The 22686-nt window shown below is 43.4% G+C and overlaps 1 protein-coding gene across 2 annotated transcripts in view; it reads right to left on the bottom strand.

The window, feature by feature from the left end:
• Nucleotides 1-3422: 3422 nt before the first annotated feature.
• Nucleotides 3423-22686, bottom strand: part of LOC128759485 (protein unc-13 homolog C) — a 160616-nt gene continuing 141352 nt past the window's right edge. For both annotated transcript variants that reach the window (XM_053866480.1, XM_053866479.1), the window contains 6 exons: nucleotides 22059-22118; nucleotides 18568-18648; nucleotides 15686-15833; nucleotides 10108-10200; nucleotides 8146-8305; nucleotides 3423-7054 (listed from right to left, as the gene is read on the bottom strand). In XM_053866480.1, the coding sequence (XP_053722455.1) occupies nucleotides 6769-7054; nucleotides 8146-8305; nucleotides 10108-10200; nucleotides 15686-15833; nucleotides 18568-18648; nucleotides 22059-22118 (828 nt within the window). In that variant the 3' untranslated portion in view covers nucleotides 3423-6768. The remainder of the gene's footprint in view (nucleotides 7055-8145; nucleotides 8306-10107; nucleotides 10201-15685; nucleotides 15834-18567; nucleotides 18649-22058; nucleotides 22119-22686) is intronic.

The following is a 22686-nucleotide window of genomic DNA, read 5'->3' on the forward strand; positions in this document are numbered from 1 at the left end:
TACTGCTACATCCCACTTCGAGGATCCTTCAAGGCAGACGAGGGGATTAAGATTAGAATCTCTAATATATACAGGGAGTGTCGCAAACTCGGAGGGGAACTTAGCTCAAGTGTAAGAGGAAGGTCAAACTCTGAAGTCTGACAACAGCCCAGCTTGAAGCTCTCGGTTAAGGCGAGGAATTCCAGCATTGTTTCATGGAAGTTGGAATGGTTTTGTGTGAGTGATGGAGAGAGATTTAAAGAGGTGCAGGGGAGGGTGCAGGCCGGGTCCAACGGGTGGAGACGACTGTCAGGTGTGGTCTGTGACAGAAGAGTGGCAGCCAGAATGGAAGGAAGTGATGGGCTGCTGAGGCTTCATGAAACTGCCCTCATTTTCAGAGCCCACCAGAGGGCACTCTCTGCTGCACAATCTTTGGATTTCAACAACCATTTCAATGAACTATCGCATCGTTTTTAGAGTGAGAGCGCCACCTACTGAGCTCTGAAAATGAGGACACTGTTTCATGAAGCTTCATCAGCCCATCACTAGTGAAAAGGAACCATTACAGCACAGTCATGACACCTAACATGAAGTTTGACTCAGCGAGAGTAGCTCTGACTCAAAGGCTGGAAGCAGAGATAAAATATGAAATAATAAAATAGTAATGTTTTTTGTTTTTGTTTTGAGGATGGTGGACACGGAGGCACTGGGAAATAGAACAAGAGGAAAACAACGTTTGAGGGTCACGGATGCGGTGTGGAGGACATGAATGGATGGTGTGACCGGGGAGGATGAGGGAGATGGTGGTGACTTGCTAGTGTGAAATGCAGGGCAGCAGGAGCGAGTGCAAGTGGAGTCGGGCCTGAGAAGGAAAGTCCACAGCACGTCCATGGACAGGTCAATTTTGGGAGGCTGAAGGATTGGATCAAACAGTCTGGCACTGAGCTGAGAGCTCTTATTAAGGCTGGTGCGGTGACAAGTCGGACCGCGGCTCAATCGAGCTGACCACGCGTCGGGAACGGTGGCGTTCCTCAAGTGGATTCTGGACGGTGGCAGGATCAACTTTCCCATCACTGTCCGAGCTGCGTGACCTTCTCTCAAGCCACGCACCACCAACAGTGAGTCAGCAGCCACCACATCAGCGTGGAGCCGGAGTCACTTGCTGATCCGTGAAAGTCATTTACATGGCCTTTCAAGTCCCGGGGAAACAGCGGCTTCACTTTGCTCCTGGAGTCTCAAAACGCCCCAAAGAGCCGTGGAACTAAATGATTTGTCAAAAATGAAGGATTCACTTCCCGGCAGATCTGGTGACCAGATTTCTGATGGAGTCATTTCCATTTCATCGAGAAGCCGTAGACGGTAGAGCGAGCGGCGGAGTGAGAACTAGACTCGGATGGATGTTTCTCAGCGAGGACATAAATTACGCTCCTCCTTGTCATGTGTGTTCGCCATAAAACTGTCAACAAGCCCAAGCAATTCCAGAATTGTTGGCCTCACAACAAAGGTCGGCCGCTGATCTTTACGCTGCCACTGAGCGCCTCATCGATCTGGACTTTGACAGAGCGCTCTTGTGTTTTGTTGACATGACGGAGCACCGCCAAAGTCAATACGCTTCCGCCAGCAGAGGGCACTTCTCTCAATCCTTTCCACATTCAGTCCGTCTTGAAAGACACAGCTCCAGGTCATTGAATCTAAATATGTGGGTCGAAAAAAAGACAGGGCAGTTTTAAAGGGACAGAACATGGAACTCAAAAACTCAACCCCACTGCAGAAAAAAACAGGAAAAAAGGAAAATTTCTGAACACAATTATGTTGAGGGGGAAGAACGGGGAGGAAGAAAGCAAAATAAAACGCAACCGTGTCAACCCAAGTTCTGTCTTTGCTTGTGCTACGATTCCGTTTTTCGGATTGTGTTTTCATTCTTTATTTTCTACAATGTTTTTATGTCATTGTGACTCTGTTTTTCTGTGCTGTAGTTATTTTATTTTTTATTTATTTTTTATGTTTTTTGTTTCCATTCTCCCTGTTAGTTTGTGTTTGTCATTTGGCCTTCAGGGCCACCGTAGATTACTGTGCACAAGTCAGACTGGAAATGACTGAACAATGCAAAGAACAGAACCTTGTGTGAAAGTTTGTTGGTTTGAGCGGCTGTCCACTTGCAGACCTGAGCCTTCAACAGCTCCCTCTTCCTTCCATAAGTGGTCAGGAGGAGAAGCAGATCTTCTTCTCCCGCTGAGACTGAGGAGCTGTAATTACACTGTAACAGATTGGAGAGGGAGCGAGGGCAGGGCGAGCGAACACCCACAGGACGCGCACCGACACATAGTTAAGACCATATTGTACACCAGACCGAGGCAGACCTCCACTGCAGCGTTGCCAATAACACGTGCTGTGAACACACACAGCAACACGGGTGTGATGATTTATTAAAGCAGTGGAGAGGAGAACGTTGTGTCGCGGAACAACACACTTGAGATCTGCCGAGGCGAAGATTCCCAAAACGTGGGACACGGAAGGCTTTTACACTGTGCACTAAAGGTTTGTGAAGAAAACGCTGACACTGTCATTTGGCGTGGAGAGATTTGATTGACACGTTGAGTCAACGCAGCGGACATCAGCCACCACTGCACGTCAAAAGTGAAACTAATAAAGTGAGACTGAGGCGAAGCGACAGCTGAGAGTCAGAGCGTTCAGGGAGGCCCAGTGATTCCAGCGGCAGAAGTTGTTTTTATTTTTTTAATGGAGGTAACCTCGACCCCGGAGGTGAAAGCAGTAACGGATATTCAGTTATCTTCACACCATGTTAGATGAGTTTCAGGCTGTAGGTTTCTGTCTGAGCCTCCAGAGGCGCAGGGTGTGGTAATATTTTAAAGCAGAAAATCCTCCTGAGCAAGGAGTCTCATGTCATCTGGGATCCAATCGGCCTGCTGGGAGTGACCAGTCAGGTGTCAGGAACCGCCCCCCGACTGTGATGGGTGAGTTGGACGGTTCAGACAGATGCATTTAACTGGCACCCCACAACCACGAAACAGTTAAATTCAGCCAAAACTTGTACTCAAGTAGAAGTACTGTTACTTCAGAATAAAATGACTCAAGTAGAAGGAAAAAGTATGAATACTTTTACTCAATAATTACTCGAGTAAAAGCAAAAAAGTACTAGGAGAAAAAACTACTCGAGTACTGAGTAACTGTTGAGTCATTTATTTTTTAACAACCATTCATTCAAAAATACAAAACAATCATCCACGTAGAAACTAAATTCCATCCAATCAATGAATTAATAAAATAAAGAAATAAATCAAGTACTTTGATAAATAATAAAAATAAATAAAAAATTGATTTTTTTTTTTACTTGAGCATTTTACTTATTAAATGTATAACATATACATACAGTAATAAACACCAGAATATTAGCCCCAACCACTAAATTTTAGAAGGAAAGTAAATCTTGTTCATACACAAGACCCACCTGCCTATAAGTCACGGTGCAGTGGTTGGAAAATGGACTCCAGTATGGAGTCTGACTCATGAAACAAACTGGACAATGTTCTGGACTTGAATCATGAACTCCTCACATCTTTTATGAACATTAAAAGGCTCACAATGTGCTGTTTTCACCCACGAGTCCGAAGTTCAGTGGGTCAGGAGATCGGCTCTGTTGGCGGCGCTGCGGACACGCAAGGGCAAACGGCGCATTTTGAGCGCTTTAATGTCAATAAAACACCCGTGATTTCATCGGTTTCATGTTACGAGGCTCCACATATTTTATTGAAATACTTTATTTCAGCAAATCAATAGTTTCGCTTCTCAACCTCCATATTTAACATGACTCCTCTGTCATAAGTGTTCAGTTATGAGGCTCTGTGAAACCGTGTCCTCGTTGTCACTCTGTGCTTTACAATCTTTGGATAGAAACAACCATAACAATGGAATCCCTCTCCTTTTTTAAAGCGAGAGCACCACCTACTGCGCTCTGAATGTGAGGGCACTGTTTCATGAAGCCTCATCAGCCCATCACATCAAAGGAATGTAGGAGCAACTTGGCTACAGTGCCTGCGGGAAGCGTACCTTCAGATGTTGCGTTGACCTGCGGCAGCTGTCAGACACCAAAATCCTTAAAAGCATCAGTGTGGACAGCAGAGATTGTGGTCCGTTCCACTGGATGTAGCTGTCTAGTTCTGACCAGGGAAGAAGACAACTTAATTATTTGTGGCTTTTTTAAAGGCTCAGAGAGAAAAACTCAAACATTTGACCCCACACTGACGTGAGCGACCTCACGGGTCACACAGCTCACCTGTTCTCCAAGACACTTCCTGCTTTGGAGCCTAAAACACTGGCAGAAGCACGACATGACTGTGACATCCAGGACATCACCTCAGGTTCGACTCATGACTTGTGATTCAGAGCAGGACCATGAAAAAAGGCCTGGACTCACACCAGGAGACGGAAACATTTTCTCGACATCTCAGGTCACGGCGCCATCTGTCAGCTGACCTGACGCTGCAGATGTTGATACGTTCAACCCGCGATCTCCGTGTCCTCCAAACATCACTCAATCGTTCTGGAAAAGATTGATGGAGCGTCCCGCCGTGCAGAGGACGCAGGTTTCCTCCCATCGAGTCACAACCTCTGACAACCTCATTTCCAGTGGCAACAAATAAAGGCCGCCCGTAACAATAAACCTCCCTTCAGAGATAGTGAGGATGCTTCATGAAACAGTGCCCTCACTTTCAGAGCTCTGCCACCTAGTCGGCACACTGTTTCATGAAGCCTCATGAGCTCATCACGAGTGACAGGTTGAATTCAAGTCGGATAAAAATGATCACAATGTGATCCACGACCAACAGTGGAAAGTGAAAGTGAACCCTATTGGATCCTTTATCTTTGAGTAAACCAGTTTTGTCAAGGGTTTTGGGTTGCTTCTCACTTTGAGATGATGAGGTTCACATCTCTCACGTTTTCACACAGCTCTAATATGATTTCTCATCCATCTTCCATGGCATTCCTTGACGGACGAGTCTATCTGAACCTGGGTTTAGGTTCAAGACTTTGAGACATGTCTGGATTTGCAAACACAGTGATAAAGCATATGAACTGGAGAGTCAAAGATGATAGTGATGGAGCTTCAAGAAACAGTGTCGTCATTTTCAGAGCTCAGTAGGTGGCGCTCTGGGTTATAAAATGATGTGAGGTTAAATCACAAATGCAACTATTTTAGAGCAGAGAGCGCCCTCTAGTGGGCTCTGAAAATGAGGACACTGTTTCATGAAGCCTCATCAGCCCATCACTACAACACTGTTTTGGACTGTGGGAGGCAACCGGAGGAAACACATGCAACCCCAAGGAGACTAGAGGTTCTGCGTTGACTCCAGCGGGATGATGACCCCAACAACATGACTCTTGACTCCAGGAGGAGTCGATGGTTGATCTTCTCCAGCAACGCTCTGCGCGAAGCCTCGTCTGTGGAACCTCTCGACGGGACACAAAAAGGCAGCAGGCGTTGGATGACAATGACCCAGATGTCTGAACACATTTGCCATACTTTATGCACATTGAAGAAAAGTAGACTTTTGTACAATATCTCACTAATTATATTTACATGACATACAAGTTGCCATCAGTGCAATACATAGGAATGTTGCATATTTACCAAAATGTTAGACTCTTTCCTTTTCATGAAGAAAAAAATAATTCGATGACCGAAGCGGATTTCATGAGCCGAGTCGAAAAAGTAACCTTTGTATTGGAAAATAAAATCTATCAACAATCAAGCTTTGAAAAAGTAACACATGTACATCTAAGTCTTCATACATGTAATGGAGTGCTTTTGTACAAATATCATCGAGAACTTTGGCAGTTTGTCGGGAATAAACTCGGAGAAATGAGATCAAACCGTCTGCACGTCATGTTCACAGTGGTCGTTCGAAGGCTGGAAGCTGATAGATGAACAGAAAGAGGAGGGGAACACAAAAGAAAGTCAACCCAGAGTGAAACCGCAGGTGAGCACTGGAGGCCGTCGTCACTGTTGGCATGGTTAGAAAATTACAAACACCTATGAAGGTTTACGTAGCAGTCATCGCCATTTAAAAAAACATCTTCAGGTGGACTACAAAGAGTTTGAGGGGGGGGGGGTTGGAGGCGGTCGGGACCCCCGCCGGGAGAGACATGAAAACAGGACATGCACAACAGTGCTGTGTGGAAGAACGTGAAGCCCAAACGTTGTTTTTTTTTTTTTTTTTTTCTCCACTGTTTTAACGCGGGTGCAAAATGAAAGACTTTGCAACAATCCACACGGTCAGACTTACACCGGACAGATTAACCGAGCAATTCCAAACACCATAATCCGAATACGTTTTTTTGTGTTGTTTTCTTTTTTCACTTCCACTGGTTTGGCACTTTATTGGAACAAATTTCTCTTCAAAAAGACTAAATGTTGTACAAAAGGTATTTCATGTCTCGATAACGTAACTGGTATAATATAGTACTTATAAGCATACGGTAAGTAAACACTTGTACATACTGTAGTTTTAAAATGAACATTCCAACAGATGTTTTACGCACATGCACAAAAACAAACAAACACAACTCTCTCTCTTTCTCGCTCTGGCTCGCCCGATACTGCTTCGCCCGTCTGGGCCGCCTCCCCCTTCTTTCTCTTTGGACAATCTCCACCCGCTGCGGTTGGCAGCCTCCGCCCCGGGGGCCCTTCCGGGCCGCCCCCCGCTCCGCAACGCTCGCTAGCTTAAGACAACTCTTAATACTGCATGTTTCCCAGGTTTCGCCTCCAGACTACGACACTTCCTCGGCGGAGCGCGTGTCCGTCTTGAGACGCACAAACTCCTTGGCCACCTCGTCGTTGGTCCTTTGAGAGAGTATCCTCATGATGGTGAGGCCCGTCTCGTCCATGGAGATGCTCCTCATCAGCGGGTAGCAGGCGGAGCAGCTGCCGGAGTCGGCCAGCTCGCGCAGCTGGATCACCGTCATGCCGATGATCCGGTCCTCGCGGGCGAAGCAGTAGTCCTTCACTGACACGTGCAGTTCGTAGGCCTCTGGCCCGTGTTCGTTGCTCAGAACGCTGGAACACGACACAGGCTTTAGAGTGCTGCACCAACCTGTACTCGTACAGCAGTCTGACTAGAGCAGTATGGCGTAATATACTGATGTTGGCAAAGCGGACTTTTGCGACCTATACTGACGAAAAAGGCAGCCTTCAGCATAGAATGTTACGCATAGATGCATCAATGGTCCGAAATAACATTTTCATTTCGTAGCATTCCAGGCAGGGCGGCGTGGCACGCATTGAACCTACTTTTTTTCTTGTGTCACGCTGCCAATGCGTCAACATGCAACACTGTAGGCTGCCTTTTTCGTCACTATAGGACACAAATGGCAACTTTCTCAAAGTCACTATTTGACGCCATGAGAGGGAGGAAGTGTTGACTAGTGACCCCCAAAAAACCAATGTCTTTAACAGTCCAACAGGTGGTGCTGTAAGTACAAATATTTTTCACCGTTAAGTCCATTCAGGAGAAGCAGATACAATGCACAATAGGAAGCCGACAGGTGAGGAGGAGCACATCAGACATGTGTTTTGAGGTACTGCTCAGAGAAACAGTCATTTAAAGTCTTTATTCTAGGGAGTGATGTGTCCTCTGTGCCAAGACTCTGATGCTTGTCGAGTCACGTTGTAGTTCTGCAGCGGCGCAGACACTACCATAAACTAGAGAGCGAGGAGGCAGCAGTACTTATGATACCTGCAATACAGGAAATTTTCACCATTTTGAGTTTAAATATTGGTTCAATCTTTGCCTTATTTAATCCATTATTGTTATTATTATTAGTATTGTTATTAATCAGAATGTTTTTGCGTTGTTTTTTTAAGCAGTTGAGGCTGCATTTCAGAGGAAAAGAAATTATAAATATTTTTGAAAAGTAATCAAACTAATAGCATGATCTATTCCTGGCTGTACCAAAAATGATTTACATGTTTGTCACTAAAACTCCTCGTCCCTGCCCTGAAGAAAAAGCTGAGCCAAAAGGAGGAACTCTTGGTTCACAAGATACTTGATTTTAGAATGACGAGAACTGTATGTACAATTCCATACCCAGCTTTCAAGACTCAATATCAATTCGTCATTTTGCCGCTTTAGTCGCACAGATACTCACTATTGGAATGTTTCATTGTACTTTGGTGACCAGTTGTTGTTCTTGGTCTTGGTGCTGAACTTGCGCTTCTTGTCGGCCAGGTGGGGTCCGATGGCGTTCACCTCCACGAAGGGGCGGAACATGGCGTTGGTCTGCCACATCAGGTTGTTGACGGCTACCACTGGAAGGAAAGAAAAAACAGGATATAAACACTCCGGAATGTAAAATCTCATTTCGCCAGGCAACTGACTGGCGGCAGAAAATGCCAGCGATCCCAGCGGAGCGAGCGCAATTGAGTTTGACAGCAAACACATTTTAACTTATCTGAAACATTTATGCTCGGCACTGTTGAACATCAAGAGTCTGGGCTTCTCACTCCTGTTAAGGCTCAACAGCCTGGATTCAGAGAGAGCAGACACTGATCGAGGCGCCATGGAGGCAGCAGACCATGATACAAGTTGGGACGCAATTTGAAAAGATTGAATTCAGCTGAAACTGGCTTTTCTCGCTCACCAGTCACCTGATGCTTTATTGAATTGCGATTGACGTCGTCTCGCAGCGACGCAGCCGATGAACAATAAACCTGATGAAGCCAAACAATGTCGAGGATGAACGTAGACCAATTGATGCTCACTTTACGTACAAAATTGTACCCGTCCGTTTCAAACCAATACAGTGTGTTCAGCAGTGGGAAATGATCCAGTCTCACCTCATGTGTCTGGGGATAGATGTGCACAGTGTGATGACATCAAATCATGAACAGCTGGGAGAACGTTTGACCAGCTACCGACACGAGGAGATCACATGGATTCGGTCAGATTCTTTCTATACACTGCAGATCTATGCTGACGCGACTCCTCCATCACTCGCAGCGCAGAGTGCTCCTCTTCCCACACACTCACAGCAAAGAAGCCGTTGAAATGTAACAGCGTAACAGAGTTGCTTTCGAACCTGCAACTCAAACTTGACCACACACCTTCAGCACAGAGTAATGCAGTGATCCTTGGCGACGCTAACGTGACTTTGAAACTTTACTGACACTTGTAAACTGCCAAAATTGAGTTCTTGGTTTAAAAGTGGGCTAAACAGAACCAAGTGAATATGCTCCAAAATGTAAAGAGAGAAAGGTTCATGTTGCTATGAAGCTGAGGTCAATAATGTTGCAGCATGTAGCATAAAATCATGCAATAGAGATTGTGATAAAATCGAAACAGTTATATGAAATAAATAAATAAATCATTAAGTATTTTTGCTATACATCCCGTCCCTTTCTGGAGACATTTTAAACAAATGCGCTTTCTGCTATTTGTTACTGAAGATAAGACGCTAAAATAGCTGAGCGTCAGTAGCTAAAATTTTTCACAATTTAAGAGGGTTTTTCTACAGGACTTTGGACTCAGCACAATTGCACAGTTTTGGCTGAGGTTCCTTTGGTGGTGAACCATGGGATTTTACAGTGAACAAAGTTTGCCGTGCCTTAAAAAGGTTGAAAAACATTGAACTAATCCACTATGGCCGCCTCTTGGTGAGGTCATAACACACAGATAAGATGAGTGAATTCACTTCCATCCCAGACTTTGGGTCACGCTGAAGACTCTTCTCTTTCACAGTGAACCTTCATCTCTAACAGTTCTCAAGCGACAGCCTTTCAAAATAGTGATGGTGAAGTTCAATACTGCATTGTAAAAAACCCTTACTGAAACCTACTGTAGAGAATACGTCAAACTGTGCTTCCTGTCTGACTGGTAGGTGACTAGCCTAGACATCCTTCATACAGTTGGTCCCACAGCCATAACTGGCTGTGTTTGAGTCAGTCCATGTTTCTGTGTGGGAACATTCAATTGAGGATTCCAAAAATGCGTGAGAGTTTTTGTTTCCTGCGTGACATCTTCAATTCGCGCCAGCCTCGTACGCTTCTTCTTCAACGACACGGTGGCTTATCTCTGCGCCGCCGGCGAACATTTGCATGAGGAGGAAACTCACCCTTCACGCTGACTTTGTGCTCTCCGGTCCCCGGGTGGGAGATGAGGTTCACTTGCATGGACACCTCGCCCACCGATCCGTTGGATGATTGACCTGGGAACCGACAGGCAGCAACAGGAGAGTCAGAAGAGATACTCCGAATCAAAGCCCAGCGATCGAAGTGGCCCAGCGCTGGAGTCAGGTGGGATGAGAGATTACAAATCTGTGGGCGCACTTCCTTTCCTGACATATTGATCTAAACACGTGTAGCCTTGAAACTAGACCCCAGAATAAACATTGGGGAGGCACTTTTGATAGCACCGGGAGCGATAGACAGCCTGTTGGCTTCAGGCGGAACAAGGAGGAGTGTTTGAAGACCAGGAGGAGGAAGGCGCTACGAAGGGATGCGCTAAATAAATAGCCCTCCTCTCAGAGAGCAAACAAACATGGCTTCCAAAAAGTCCAACCAGGAGCAGAAGCAGGTGCAAGTCATATTCATCACGTGTACTAACCAAAAGAGGGGAAAAAATAAATGTGATGCAAATGATAGAGACAAATACTGTATGTCATGAATACAATTCTACAATTCTGAATAAAATAACTATAATAAAACTATGTCTAAATATCACTATTTAGACATAGTGATATATATATATATATATATAGTGATATATATAATTTTTATAAATTTTAAATAAATTCTGAAGATATAAGTAAAGTGTAAATAAATGTATTGCTATAAATTTTTCAAATAATTTCTAAAAACTGTGTCAAGAACAGGCGCTTTCATGAACAGTTGTCACTGTTGGGGGCGCCATCACTTTCACTCTCTATCATTTTTCTTTTCATGAACTTCTCCATAGTTGGTAACTGCCACAGAGACAGTGCAGCTGTCAAGTCAAGTCAGTGACTCACTACTGCCACCCTACGTGGCTCATGTGCTAAAAGTGAGCGTCTCGCGGCCCCAGAGGTGTGAAACCACAATTCTTCTAGCGGACCTCTAGGAGGCGCTCGCGACCCAACCATGGGCCTCCGACCTACGGCTAAGAACCACTGCTTTAAGCTACATTTAGAACAGATATATAAAGGTGATTAATTGCCATTAATCGCGATTTAACTCAGCGATTAATTGCGATTAAATATTTCTCTCTAGTGTCAGATATGTGTGTGTTATTGTTGTGAGTGGGTAGCGACGTGATCCACCAGTGTTTCTGCTCTCAGCTCGCCACCTGTTGCCCGTCAGGACAGAGAGTCGGTTGTGGGGCCGAACAGCTATAAAGCCTCGATCACTGACCATGTGTCGCGCTCTTCTGCGACGCGTCGGCCCCAAACACCAGTCTTGCCTTCTCGCCTGGCGGGGAGCGAACAGATGCTGAACGCTGGGAGGCGGAAAGTGAGTCGGCCGCTTCCAAAGCGAGGGGCTGGCTAATCGAACAGCTAATCAATACGTGCCAAACATGCTGCGCGTGTTACAGCTGGTAATGAAGGAACAAGGCGGGTGATTTATTGTAATGATGCCCTGGAACCAAGCGTCGGGCGGGGAGGGGGGGAGAGAAAACAGTGCTGCTACAGCACAATTAAGCTGAAGACTTGAGGGGGAATTAGCAGAGCGAAGCTGCTCACACACTTCAGCTACATGCTAAAATAACAGCGCGGATTCCTGAGAGGAGCTCTGCTCCATTTGGTACCACGTAACAGACTCTTGAGTGTTTGAGGACCGCAGGACACGCAGTGGTGCTAACTATGAAGTCACAAACATTTGACCCAAAATAACTGGGAAACTAGCCGTCAAAGTACCACACACTGGATGGAAGCAAGTGCTATCTGAGCACGTGGGCGCAGGCCGCTCGTCCAGGGTGAGTTAGGTGAGGGTGAAATTTCCATTAGCAGGCGAATCATTCCATCAGAGGCCAATAACGGCGCCGCTCCGGAGCAAATGATGATTTCATCACACCAGTTTTTCTTAGCGCTTCAATTCAATCTTTCCTTTTTTTCTGATGCAACGATGAAGGAAAAAATAAAGGAAAATGATTGCATTTGCAGATGATACTTGTGGAAATGGAGGTCAGAATAGACACAAAGTAATGAAATATTTATTTCTTCATTTCCACCATTGCTAACATGCATTCTTTTACAAAAGATTTTTTTCTTCTTAAATATTATAAGCATTATTTTACAGTAATAATAGGAGCTAAACCTACAAGAAAAACAATTTAATGTATAATTGGGAATTAAAATATACAAATTCTTTTATAATCTCATAGCAAGTCAATTACACTGGTTTGATTTGTTTTAAATTGGAAATAAAAAAAAAAATAAAAATAAAAACAAACCAAAAAATAAATAAAAAAAACATTGAATATTGGAGTGAATTTAGTACACAACATTACTTTATTCATGATATTATTTTAATTACATGAAATATTCATCATTAAACAACATTAAATGGTACAATATAATATTTGTGTTTGAATAAAAAATGAAAAAAAATTAATTAAAAACTCATTTAATTAAATATTTACTTTTAGCCAAGACAACATGCTTTTAAGTTTATGTCTCTGTATATTTGTAATTATTCTCCCAAAGAAAGTCTTAATAATAAGACTTTAATAATCATTTCTTTATGGCGCTTGATTTATGATTATTATTGTTACTATTGTATTTATTTTGTTAGTTTCTTGCGTGTTTTATTTTTCACATTTATTTCATGTAAAGAAGAACTGAGCCAAAAAGCAATGCATTAAAGCGTAAACCATCCAAGGTTCCGTGTCCTCATCGGAACTTGAACCAAATGGTCCTAGCACAAACACGCACGTGTCCAACCGCGTGAGCGGCTGCGTGCAGTGGTCCGAACGTGTGGCGGTCAGAAGAGTCAGCGGTCGGTGATTAATGGAACCACGTCAACTGTGCTCCATCGACCGTCAACACGAGTCCTGCGCGTGTTTACGCGCGTCAGCCACACCACTTCCTGCGCTCACAGCCAGGGAGAGGAAGACTCCTCAGATGAGAGATCGGAACCAGAGGCTCAGACACCAGACTGGACGATGCCGTCGGACCAGCAGGTGTTGGGCTCTTCATGACTGGCAAACTAGCCTGAGTCTCTGCTGAGAAGTAAAGGTTCCCCAGGATATTGTTGCTACACCTTCCTTTGTTATTGACTGCAAGAGTGGAAATTCAGCCACAGGTATCCGTTTCTAATTGATCGAATTGTGTTGGAAAAACACAAGATTTTAAACAGCAGAGTTTAACAAAATATAACCCGACTAAATTATAAAAAATATTTAAGAATGAATCATGAAGAAAAAATATATAATAGTAATAATAATAATAATATGAATTATGTATGAAATTATGTGTCATCTAAATTCCCATAAATGTGAATCATGACGTACCACTTTAAAAATGATATAAACACAAAATATATTTTACTGAGAATGTTTTTCATGAAATTATTTTACAGAATAATGTGACTTTTTAAACATTAATTTTAACTGAAGTAACTGAAGCAAGTACTGGAGCCAGAGAAAAATATATAGTTACTGAAAAACCTAAAACCAAAAAAAGAGTAAATGAAGTAGGATAAAATATAATTGCTGTGGTTTATTTATTTATTAGTTACTTCTACTATTATTGTTTATTTTATTTTAGTTTTTGCACTTTCCTAGTTGGTGGAATCCTCACAGACAGTGGCAATAAAGCTGAATCTGATTAAAAAAAATAAATAAAGAAAGAAAAATAAATGAATTATATAACAGAATCATGCAGAAAAACAAACTTATAAATATTAGTAGTGTAATTGATAGAATATACATTAACATGTGATTCAAATAAAAGGCCACTCCACAGGAAAAGTGTTTCAGACATGACATGAGGTAAACTGTCTTTAGTGACAAAGGATTATTGAATGGTTCACAAATACTGCTCTTGAGAAAGAAGGGACGTTTGAAACAAACTCTGGAGTGATTACAGTTACACTCTGATCAGTGCACCTGGAGGAAGTTCACGCTGGAATGAGTCAACGCGCTAAAGTGGGTCAGCGATGACGGTGATGAAGCGAGGAGCGGGCAGAACAGCACAAGAGGGATTTATGGATTCCCACTTCCCAAACAACCAGGCACAGGTTTATAGAACATGTGGGTCAAACGTGAGATCATGTGAGTGGCCCGATCCTTCCGCGCCGGAGGCCAGGAATCGCTTTGCTCTTTAAGAGAAATCGCATTGAGAACCGATGCAAGTACTGAAACACCCAGGGTAAGTGGGGCGACCTGCAGCTCCACCAGGGGGCGCAGGGGGAGGCATGGAGGGCAACTGGAAACAGCTTCATGGCTGATCAACCTGATCATCACTTGTCTTTTCAGGACGTGGAATATTGAACCGACTCATTGAACGTTTCACCTGGACTGACCCCAGGATCAGACCACTGATCCACCCCTCTGATTTGAGTGACAGCAGAAGCTCTTAAGCCGTCTAAATCGAGATGCAAGACCAAAGTCAAAAATGAAATTGCTACAAAGTGGCAACACGACAAGCTCAGATTTGTTCTGGGAAGGTGGTGGCAGGAAACTAGTGTCTGAGTCATAAAGGTTCAGAGAAGGTTCGAGGACTTCCTTTTCTCAAAAGCGACTGAGTGGAATGGAAAAGAGAATTTCAAACGGATCCCAACTACCGACGCCAGTACAGCTCATGAGCCCTGTGATACGAGTTCGAACTGAGATCTGCAATGGAAGCTGACATGCCAGCTGGTCTCTGACCCGTCCAACGTTCAGCCTTAAAACAGACCCTCCCGGCTACCGACCAGGATGCATTGGAAAAGCACATGGATTGGCAGGTAAGTTGCGATACGGTACGTATCCTGATCCAGGAGTGGTGATACGATACATTGCCATATACTGCAATACTAAAAATTCAGGGAGGAGACCGAGGGGTCGACCCAGGACCAAGTGGAGGGATTATATCTCTTCACTTGCATGGGAGCGTCTCGGGATGGCCCCTGACGACGGCCAGGTGGGCGAGGACGGATATTTTCTTACACCCCTAACATGGAACATTTCCACTTTGAACAAATAAGGCTCTGAATAACGTCCAGAGGCACTGAATTCCACTCTTGCTGGAAGGCATTTCCCACTTCACACCCAAGGAGGATGATCCGTGGGCCACCGTGAGGCGTCGGCCCAGGTGATCCCAGAAGTGTTCAATGGGTCACAATTCGTCGACGTACGATCCCGAATATGGTACTGAACAATGTCTCTGTGTTGCAGCATGTTAGGGACACCTGACTGGCCTGGACCCCGTTTGGTGGGACCTAAATAAGTCCAGTGGAATAATGACACCCATCATCCTGGATGACCACACCTGGGACTGGCCGATTGTTCCTCTCATGGCAGCCCTGACATTGCTAACCCTCACCTTTCACCCCACCCCAAACCAGGCCTACCTCCTACAGAACGTCACTTATCCCAACATGAGGACATGTTTTACATTAATATTCCTCCTGAATCAGACTAGACTAGAGCGTTCCGATGGCGTTCACCCTTTAAGAATCCAAAGGCCAAAGAGCAGAGCTTATCTTGGCGACGATGAAGAGGGAAAGGCGACCTACCTTGAGAGGTTTGCGTGCATATATATTTCTTGATCAAGGCATCTGTAGGTTGAGTGTAAAGGCTGAGCGCATATTTGAGGGACTTCATGTCGGGGCTCTTCTCCAGGAAGGTCTTCTTCAGCCCGTTTCCGCCAGCATGGAAATATTGCTGCACACCAAGACAAACAAATCACAAGTCAGAAGCCGGTCTCTTGAATAAATTATTACAGCCAAAGTCATCTTTTATTCATGCCTCCATGATTTTGCTAAAATTTGAGGCCTTTTAAAAATAAAGCAGCGGCAAACACAACGGAACGAGCTGGTGATTGGCAGCGGTGATGGAGGCTTTCTGTGTAATTAGAAATGGTCCCCAAATCCAAACTTGGAAAGCAGGATTGTGCTGAATAAAGCAGAAATCAACCTTGTACTGGTGGGTTACTTTTTTAATCCCTTAGGCATCTTTTCCATTTCATACTTCAGAGGTTTTTCCTCTTCATCCTTCACCATCTCACATCACTGAGTCCTCCACCTGAGTCACACCCAGATCACGGTCATCGGGTGTCTTGGCCGCACTCTCTTCTTCACCTCCCTTCATCTCAGTCCAATACTGAACACAGCCCATATACTTTAACTGCCGTCACCACCTTTTGACTCTCTCAGCTTCCATCTTCCACCTTCTCACGCTCATTCTAAATCCTTCCCTCCTCCTCTCTGCTGCTCAAACCCAGAGCAAAGTTGCAAACAATGAACAGCATTATTTGTAAATATTTATAAGCTGGTGTTTTTCAGAGACATAAAATACTTTGCCTGTAAAAAAAAATAATCATAAAAATATATAAATACAGAAAATGTGAAGTATATTACGAATGTCAATAATAATAAAAAACAGGTCAAACATGGCATAATAATTGTATATTTTTTTATTTATTTTTCTTTTTACATTTTTTTTTTATATTTCCTAAAACGAACGGTAATGTAAGCAACGTACAACTTCTAGTCCTGGGACTACTTGTGGGCCTTTCCATAAGCAGTGGCAACTAGAGAATACTTATTCAGGTCACTCCCTCCCTTCATTATGACCTCAGCTGTAAAAGCCAGGATCAAATTCACTTCGTTTTAATTTGTTTTGGGTTTCAGTTTTTGAAAAATGCTTAGTTTCAGTTTAGTTTTTTTAGTTTTGCTTTGTTTTTTCCCTTCCATATTGGGTATTGGAACAAGATTGAAGATTGAAATAGGTCAGAAAAATAGTCAGTAATAAAAAAGTTTGGAAAGAGACACTTTTGCCCAACTACGACCGTCGCGCTAGTCACCCTTGTCAGGTCGCCCCCACAAGCGCCGAACAAATGCCGCATCTGGCCGACCAAAATAAATGGATTTTTTGAATGATTCTTTCTGAAATAAATGACGGAATTCTGCTTGAATTTTAGTTTGTTTTATTTAGTTTTGCCAACAGACAACGAAGTTTCATTTAGTTAGCGTTTTATGAAAATTTAAAATTATTTTTATTTCAGTTAAGGAAAATGATTTAAGGTCTAATAATCATCACAAACTATTGTTGGACATCAACATTTTCTACACTGAACTGAAGCCACTGAAACTCTGTGCCACTCTCTCAGTGGAAAAACAAAGTCAAAGCAAAAACTCTGTGGGGCAGAAACCTAATTTACTTGATCTATAACCATCTGAATTCCTTTCATAGTTCTGGTTTGCCTTCATTTCATCATCTTGCCCTTCATGATTTCATTTTTCTCCCATTCATCCGGTGATTCGTGTCTCAGATTCATATCATTCCCGCCATTTGTTCTTTGTTGGTACTGTTCTCTCCAGAGGGCTGGTCAGAGCTTCCTATTGTGACTCGCAATTATAATCCTCATGTTGCATCTTCTGAGGGCCCACGTGCTGGTCGGAATTCAGGGCACTTCGTATCATGTTACGATGGCGGCTTCACGCTAATGTGGAGCAGCACTGTCGGCGGCAGGAAACAGTCCAACTCTCAGCATCCTATTGGTTTGACTTTTTACTTTATTTGTCTTCTTACTGACACTGGCACAGGATGTTCCTGAGTCAGAGTAGGATTTGATAGAGTTTTTCTTGCCAAAGATTAGTTGGTGTTTTTGTTGTTTTTACACGCACGCACGCGCACGCGCACACGCACACACACACATATATATATTCTTTTGAAGTGATGGATCACTTTTTTTACAAGGTGTCTTTTTCAATTCATTTATTCTGAGGGATAGGAAGTAGACTAGAATTTAAAGCGGACATTTAGAAATATTCAACATTTTAATATTTAGAATTCAAACAGTACTGAGAGAAGAAAAAAAGGAGAATTTTGATAAATTTTAGGCTGCACTCACAAGGGCCGATTGACACTCAAGTCAAACTGAAAGAAAAGAAAAGAAAGGCAAAGAAGACTCAGACCGACCCCCAGTTTACTGCACTAATGTGTTCCACTTACAGCGTCTGAGACACAGCCACCACAAACAACTCTACACCATCAACAAGAGCCAAACTTCATTAAAAGTTTTCTTTCTGCTTATCCTGTAAATTCTCCTGACAAATAGACTCCGACGTGTTCTTGGCTCTGGTCCCAGTATTGCCTTCTTAAACTCTCCACACTGCCATCACTGGATTTACGTCTCTCTCCTCTAATGGCTGTTCCCCGTTCCGGACGGCGTTCGGGACTCAGGTGTTACTATTCTGCTTCCTTCCACTCTCGACTGCTCTTTCCCCAAACCAGGTGGGCTCGGGGCCAGTACTGCTGAGAGTCGGCCGACAAGTCGGATACACCTGGTCAATTCAGCAATCGTGGAGCAGACAAAACGGCTGGCAGCCAGGGATTCAGTTTATTCTGTGGGTTTTAACCACCGTAGAGAGTGCTGTTCCGTCATGTGACTCACCTTGATGGTGGGAAGCACTAGGTCCATGGCTGCACACTGTCGCGGTGTCAGACTCCTGGCTTCCTCCCGGATCACGTGTTCCTGTGGAGAAACACGTCGACAAACTCATTCTATAAATGTATTTTACGTACCGATAATTGGTGACCGATAATCGGTACAAATTCAGGGCCAACAACACGTGACTCTTGAACTGGGACGTGGAACAGAACGGAGCAAATTAAGAAGCGATACGCCAGAAAAACAAGGAAGCAAGGAGGACATTTTGACATTTATTGAACTAATGGCAGAAAACTATGAGGGTTAAATCTCACTCCAATCTGTAGCCGTCCTCCCCCGGTCTGTTCCTTCAGGATTCCAGGCGGTGAACATTAGTTCCGCCAACAGTGGACATCTTTCTGTCATTTAGTTACTATGACGCTCCTTTCAGGATAATAAAATCTGGCTTCAAGGACGAGCTTCTGTTGAGGCAGAATCTTTATGCACGGCAACGGGACCATCAGTACATGGAAAACAGATTTTTAAAATCCTTAGGTGTGTGGTCCCCTTTAGCTATCTGCGGAACAAACAGGAAGGAATACCTTGCTAGCAGGGGGTAAACCGGCTTGCGAAAGTAAGTCGGTAAATATTCTGAAAATCATTGATAGTGAAGTGAGGTCTTGCTAAAGCAGTCTCAAACACACCGTGGTATCCTGTTTTCATCCACGCTACAGATCTAATCACCGCAAGTCAGTTAGCATTGATCCTTTTAAGACGAGGCGTGAGACACCGAGCGCTTTAATCAACGTTTGTGGAGGGATGAGATCAGGTTGAGCCGCCGAACAGCATCAGCATTGATTTGTACTGTTTTGTTTCCAATTAGAACCGCGGCCTCAGAAACAACGTCGGAGCAGACGGCTCAAACTGAAGACAACATCCAGAAAATTTCTGTTAAAGCCATGGAAACTCTGGGGGAGAGGAGAACCAGAGGACTGGACGCATCTGGAGACACGGTGCTGAGGTCAATTCTGAGGAAACAAAGCTGTTTCTTTTCACTATATATTTAAAAAGGTTTTCAAAGCATATTAAATGAGTTTATTTAACTATTGCTAATTCTGTTTTTCATTTTCTTTTAGTCGGCTTTTGTACATTAAAATCATTTTTAAAATTCATAATCTCCATTATTCCAAGTCCATTATTCAGGGCCGTCGTCACAAGATCAAACAATACCACTCTCCTCTGAGGTGCATTAAAACACGGCGTAGATGAAGCGGCGGGATTAGAGAAGGTCAGAGGTCGTACTATCAAAGTGAGTCGTCAACATGAGCATCAGATTACTGCTGACCTCTTTCATGGCCCAGGAACAAAAGACACGTGTCGATAGATTATCTGCCATACAATTCATGTTATGATGAAGCTCTGAAAGGTCTCTACAGTGGAGTTATCTACTTATTACAACCATGGCGCTGTGCTGGTTTGTAAACAGAACACCAATACTGATGTATTACAGTAGTTAGATTCATGGGTTACTATGACATGATTCGATTTTGGGTACGTTCTGTCAGCTTGTTTGGGTTCATAGGTTTCCCCATTCACTCCTATTACATCACATGCGCTACGTTTACATTTAGCAGAAACATTTCCGACTTTAATAAACACAACATAACATCGAATCACTGAAGTAAATAAACTTTGGAGTGACTGTAGTGGAAAAATGGATGAAGATTTTAAAGGTTTTCTCACATACTTTCTTCTTCAGGAACTCCATAATGCTACTGCCACCTGCTCTCCGACTCTACTCATTGCACTTGAAACAATTTGAACACAAATTATATACAAAATGGCTTGACTTGACTGTGTGGGTGGATGGAGGTCTGCACTATCCTTGTACCTTTCTAGTTATTTTTGAAAAAAAGAAAAGCATGAACTAAACAGTGATTAAAAAGCAGCTTAAAAGTCCTATGACATCATATTTAAAAAGGTGTTGTCGCGCAAGATAATATGATGAGTAGCAACAACGCTGAAGCTATGAGTGTGGCTATGTAGCTACAGAATAGCTTAGGTGTTAGCATCCTATTCCAATACACAGCTGCCATTGACCACGAAACTAAGTGAAATGGATGAAATAAACACTTGCTTGTTTATAAATGTCAACAAATCATCGGGAACCTTCCGATAAATTGCTGCAGATTCACAGCAATTTGATGACAGACGGGTGAATGAGCATGAATCTTTCCAGATCTAAATGAGAACTCTTAAAAAAAAATAGCATTTCAGAGCCGTAACTTTTTGGCTCCTTGATTTGTAAACACGGAAGGAACAACAAATCATGCAGGATAGGTTGAACCTAAGTTAAGTCCTGATCCTGAGTTGCTAAAGGGCGGCTTTTGTATTGGTGTATTTGTATTATATAAGTACTAAAGTGAGTCACTAAAGTTAACTGAGTTTCGTATGTAGAAACACATAAAGGTTTTACAAAAATACACAAAAAAAGCTACTAATATTTTGTGAACAAATGAACATATGGATCCAGAGTCATGTTTTTCTTTAGTAATGCTCAGCATTAGCCTCCACACCAAGGGGCCTAGCATCCTCAAGAACTACTGGCCCAGTGTGAGCAGAGCAGCGTGGACCTGTGTGCGACCGTCCTTATGTTCTCTGGGGATTGAAGCTAGTGTTGCTCCAAGCGCCTCACAAACATTTATCCACACACTTTCTTTCCTCTTCTAACAGCTATTACGGAGCGAATGTAATTCCATCCTGCCCTGGGGAGGAGAACAAGCACTAATGCATGTTTATGACGGATACATCCAATAAACTGGGGAAGCACTCGGAGAGCACGGACCTGCGCCAAGCAGCTCCATTCCACCCAGCGTTTTTTCAGCCGATATTATCGTGCTAGGTTTGTTTTAGCTACATGATTGAACACAATTTTATCACTTGATCACTGGTACCATTAACAGTCAAATGCATTTTACCACAACGTGACAACAGATGGCAGTAGCGTTCTGGAATCCGCTCACAGATCTTCCATTGGCACTCACAAACCACCAATACGTTCATTATACTGTTATTAATGTTACGCCAGACGTGAACCGGCAACCATGTGACACACAGGGATGTGCTTTAACTGCTATACTAAGTCACGTTACCAGCTGCTCAGGTGAAGCCTCACAGCCTGACATGTTGGTAGGAAGTGGCTCTTTTCAGCAACACAGTAAAACAATGGGGCTCCAACCCCAAATGATCATAAATATTCAACTCATTTTGCTAGCAGACAGATTAACGCCACAGAACATAAGCTTCTTAGTGAAGTGCTTATGAGACTTCATGAAACAGTGTCTTTAATTTCAGAGCTGAGTAGGTGGCGCTCTCCATTAAAAACTGATGAGTGGTTTCAATGAAATGGTTGTTCATATCTACACTGAGCTCTGAAAATAAAGGCCCTGTTTCATGAAGCCTCATCAGCACATCACTAGTATCGGTGCAACTGTATTTGACCTTTGAAAAATTACCTTCAGTTTGGACAGTTGTCCCAAATCCTTGGCTGCATTGAAGATCATCTGAGCTCCTTGCTGTTAATATGAACATAAGACAATTAATCCACCAGTAGTGCACACAGAAACACAACACACACAGGTCTGTCACACCATCTTTGTGAGGACCTCTCATTGCCATCACCCTTTCCCCAGCATCTGCTCCTTAACTTAACCATCCACACATGGCTCACCTGAACCTGCAACTGAAACCCAATTGTAATATCCCAGCTATTTTGAAGTCTTCATTTGAGGCTTAACCTTGTGAGGTCCAACCAAATGGTCCCCACATTGGCTTAAGGTCCTCACAAGGAGTTTTGTCAAGAATCGGTCCCCACAAGTGAGGATCAGCCAAACACACACACACAAATCTCATTTGAAAAGGAAGATACAAGGAACAGTGAGACAAAGAGTTGCATTCATTACAATTGCATGTGTTCATTTATTTCTAAAAATACATCAACGGCCTGAGCCAATATCGTTGTAGACGGCTTCACAATGACTTGACTTCATTAAAGATGTAAAGCTGAAGCTCAGGATTCATCTCCTCACACTCCAATGTTTATGAAATTCAACATACTTTAACATTTGAATGAAGAATTGTGTC

Source organism: Synchiropus splendidus, chromosome 5 (genome assembly GCF_027744825.2).
Source record: "Synchiropus splendidus isolate RoL2022-P1 chromosome 5, RoL_Sspl_1.0, whole genome shotgun sequence".
Lineage (NCBI taxonomy): Eukaryota > Metazoa > Chordata > Actinopteri > Syngnathiformes > Callionymidae > Synchiropus > Synchiropus splendidus.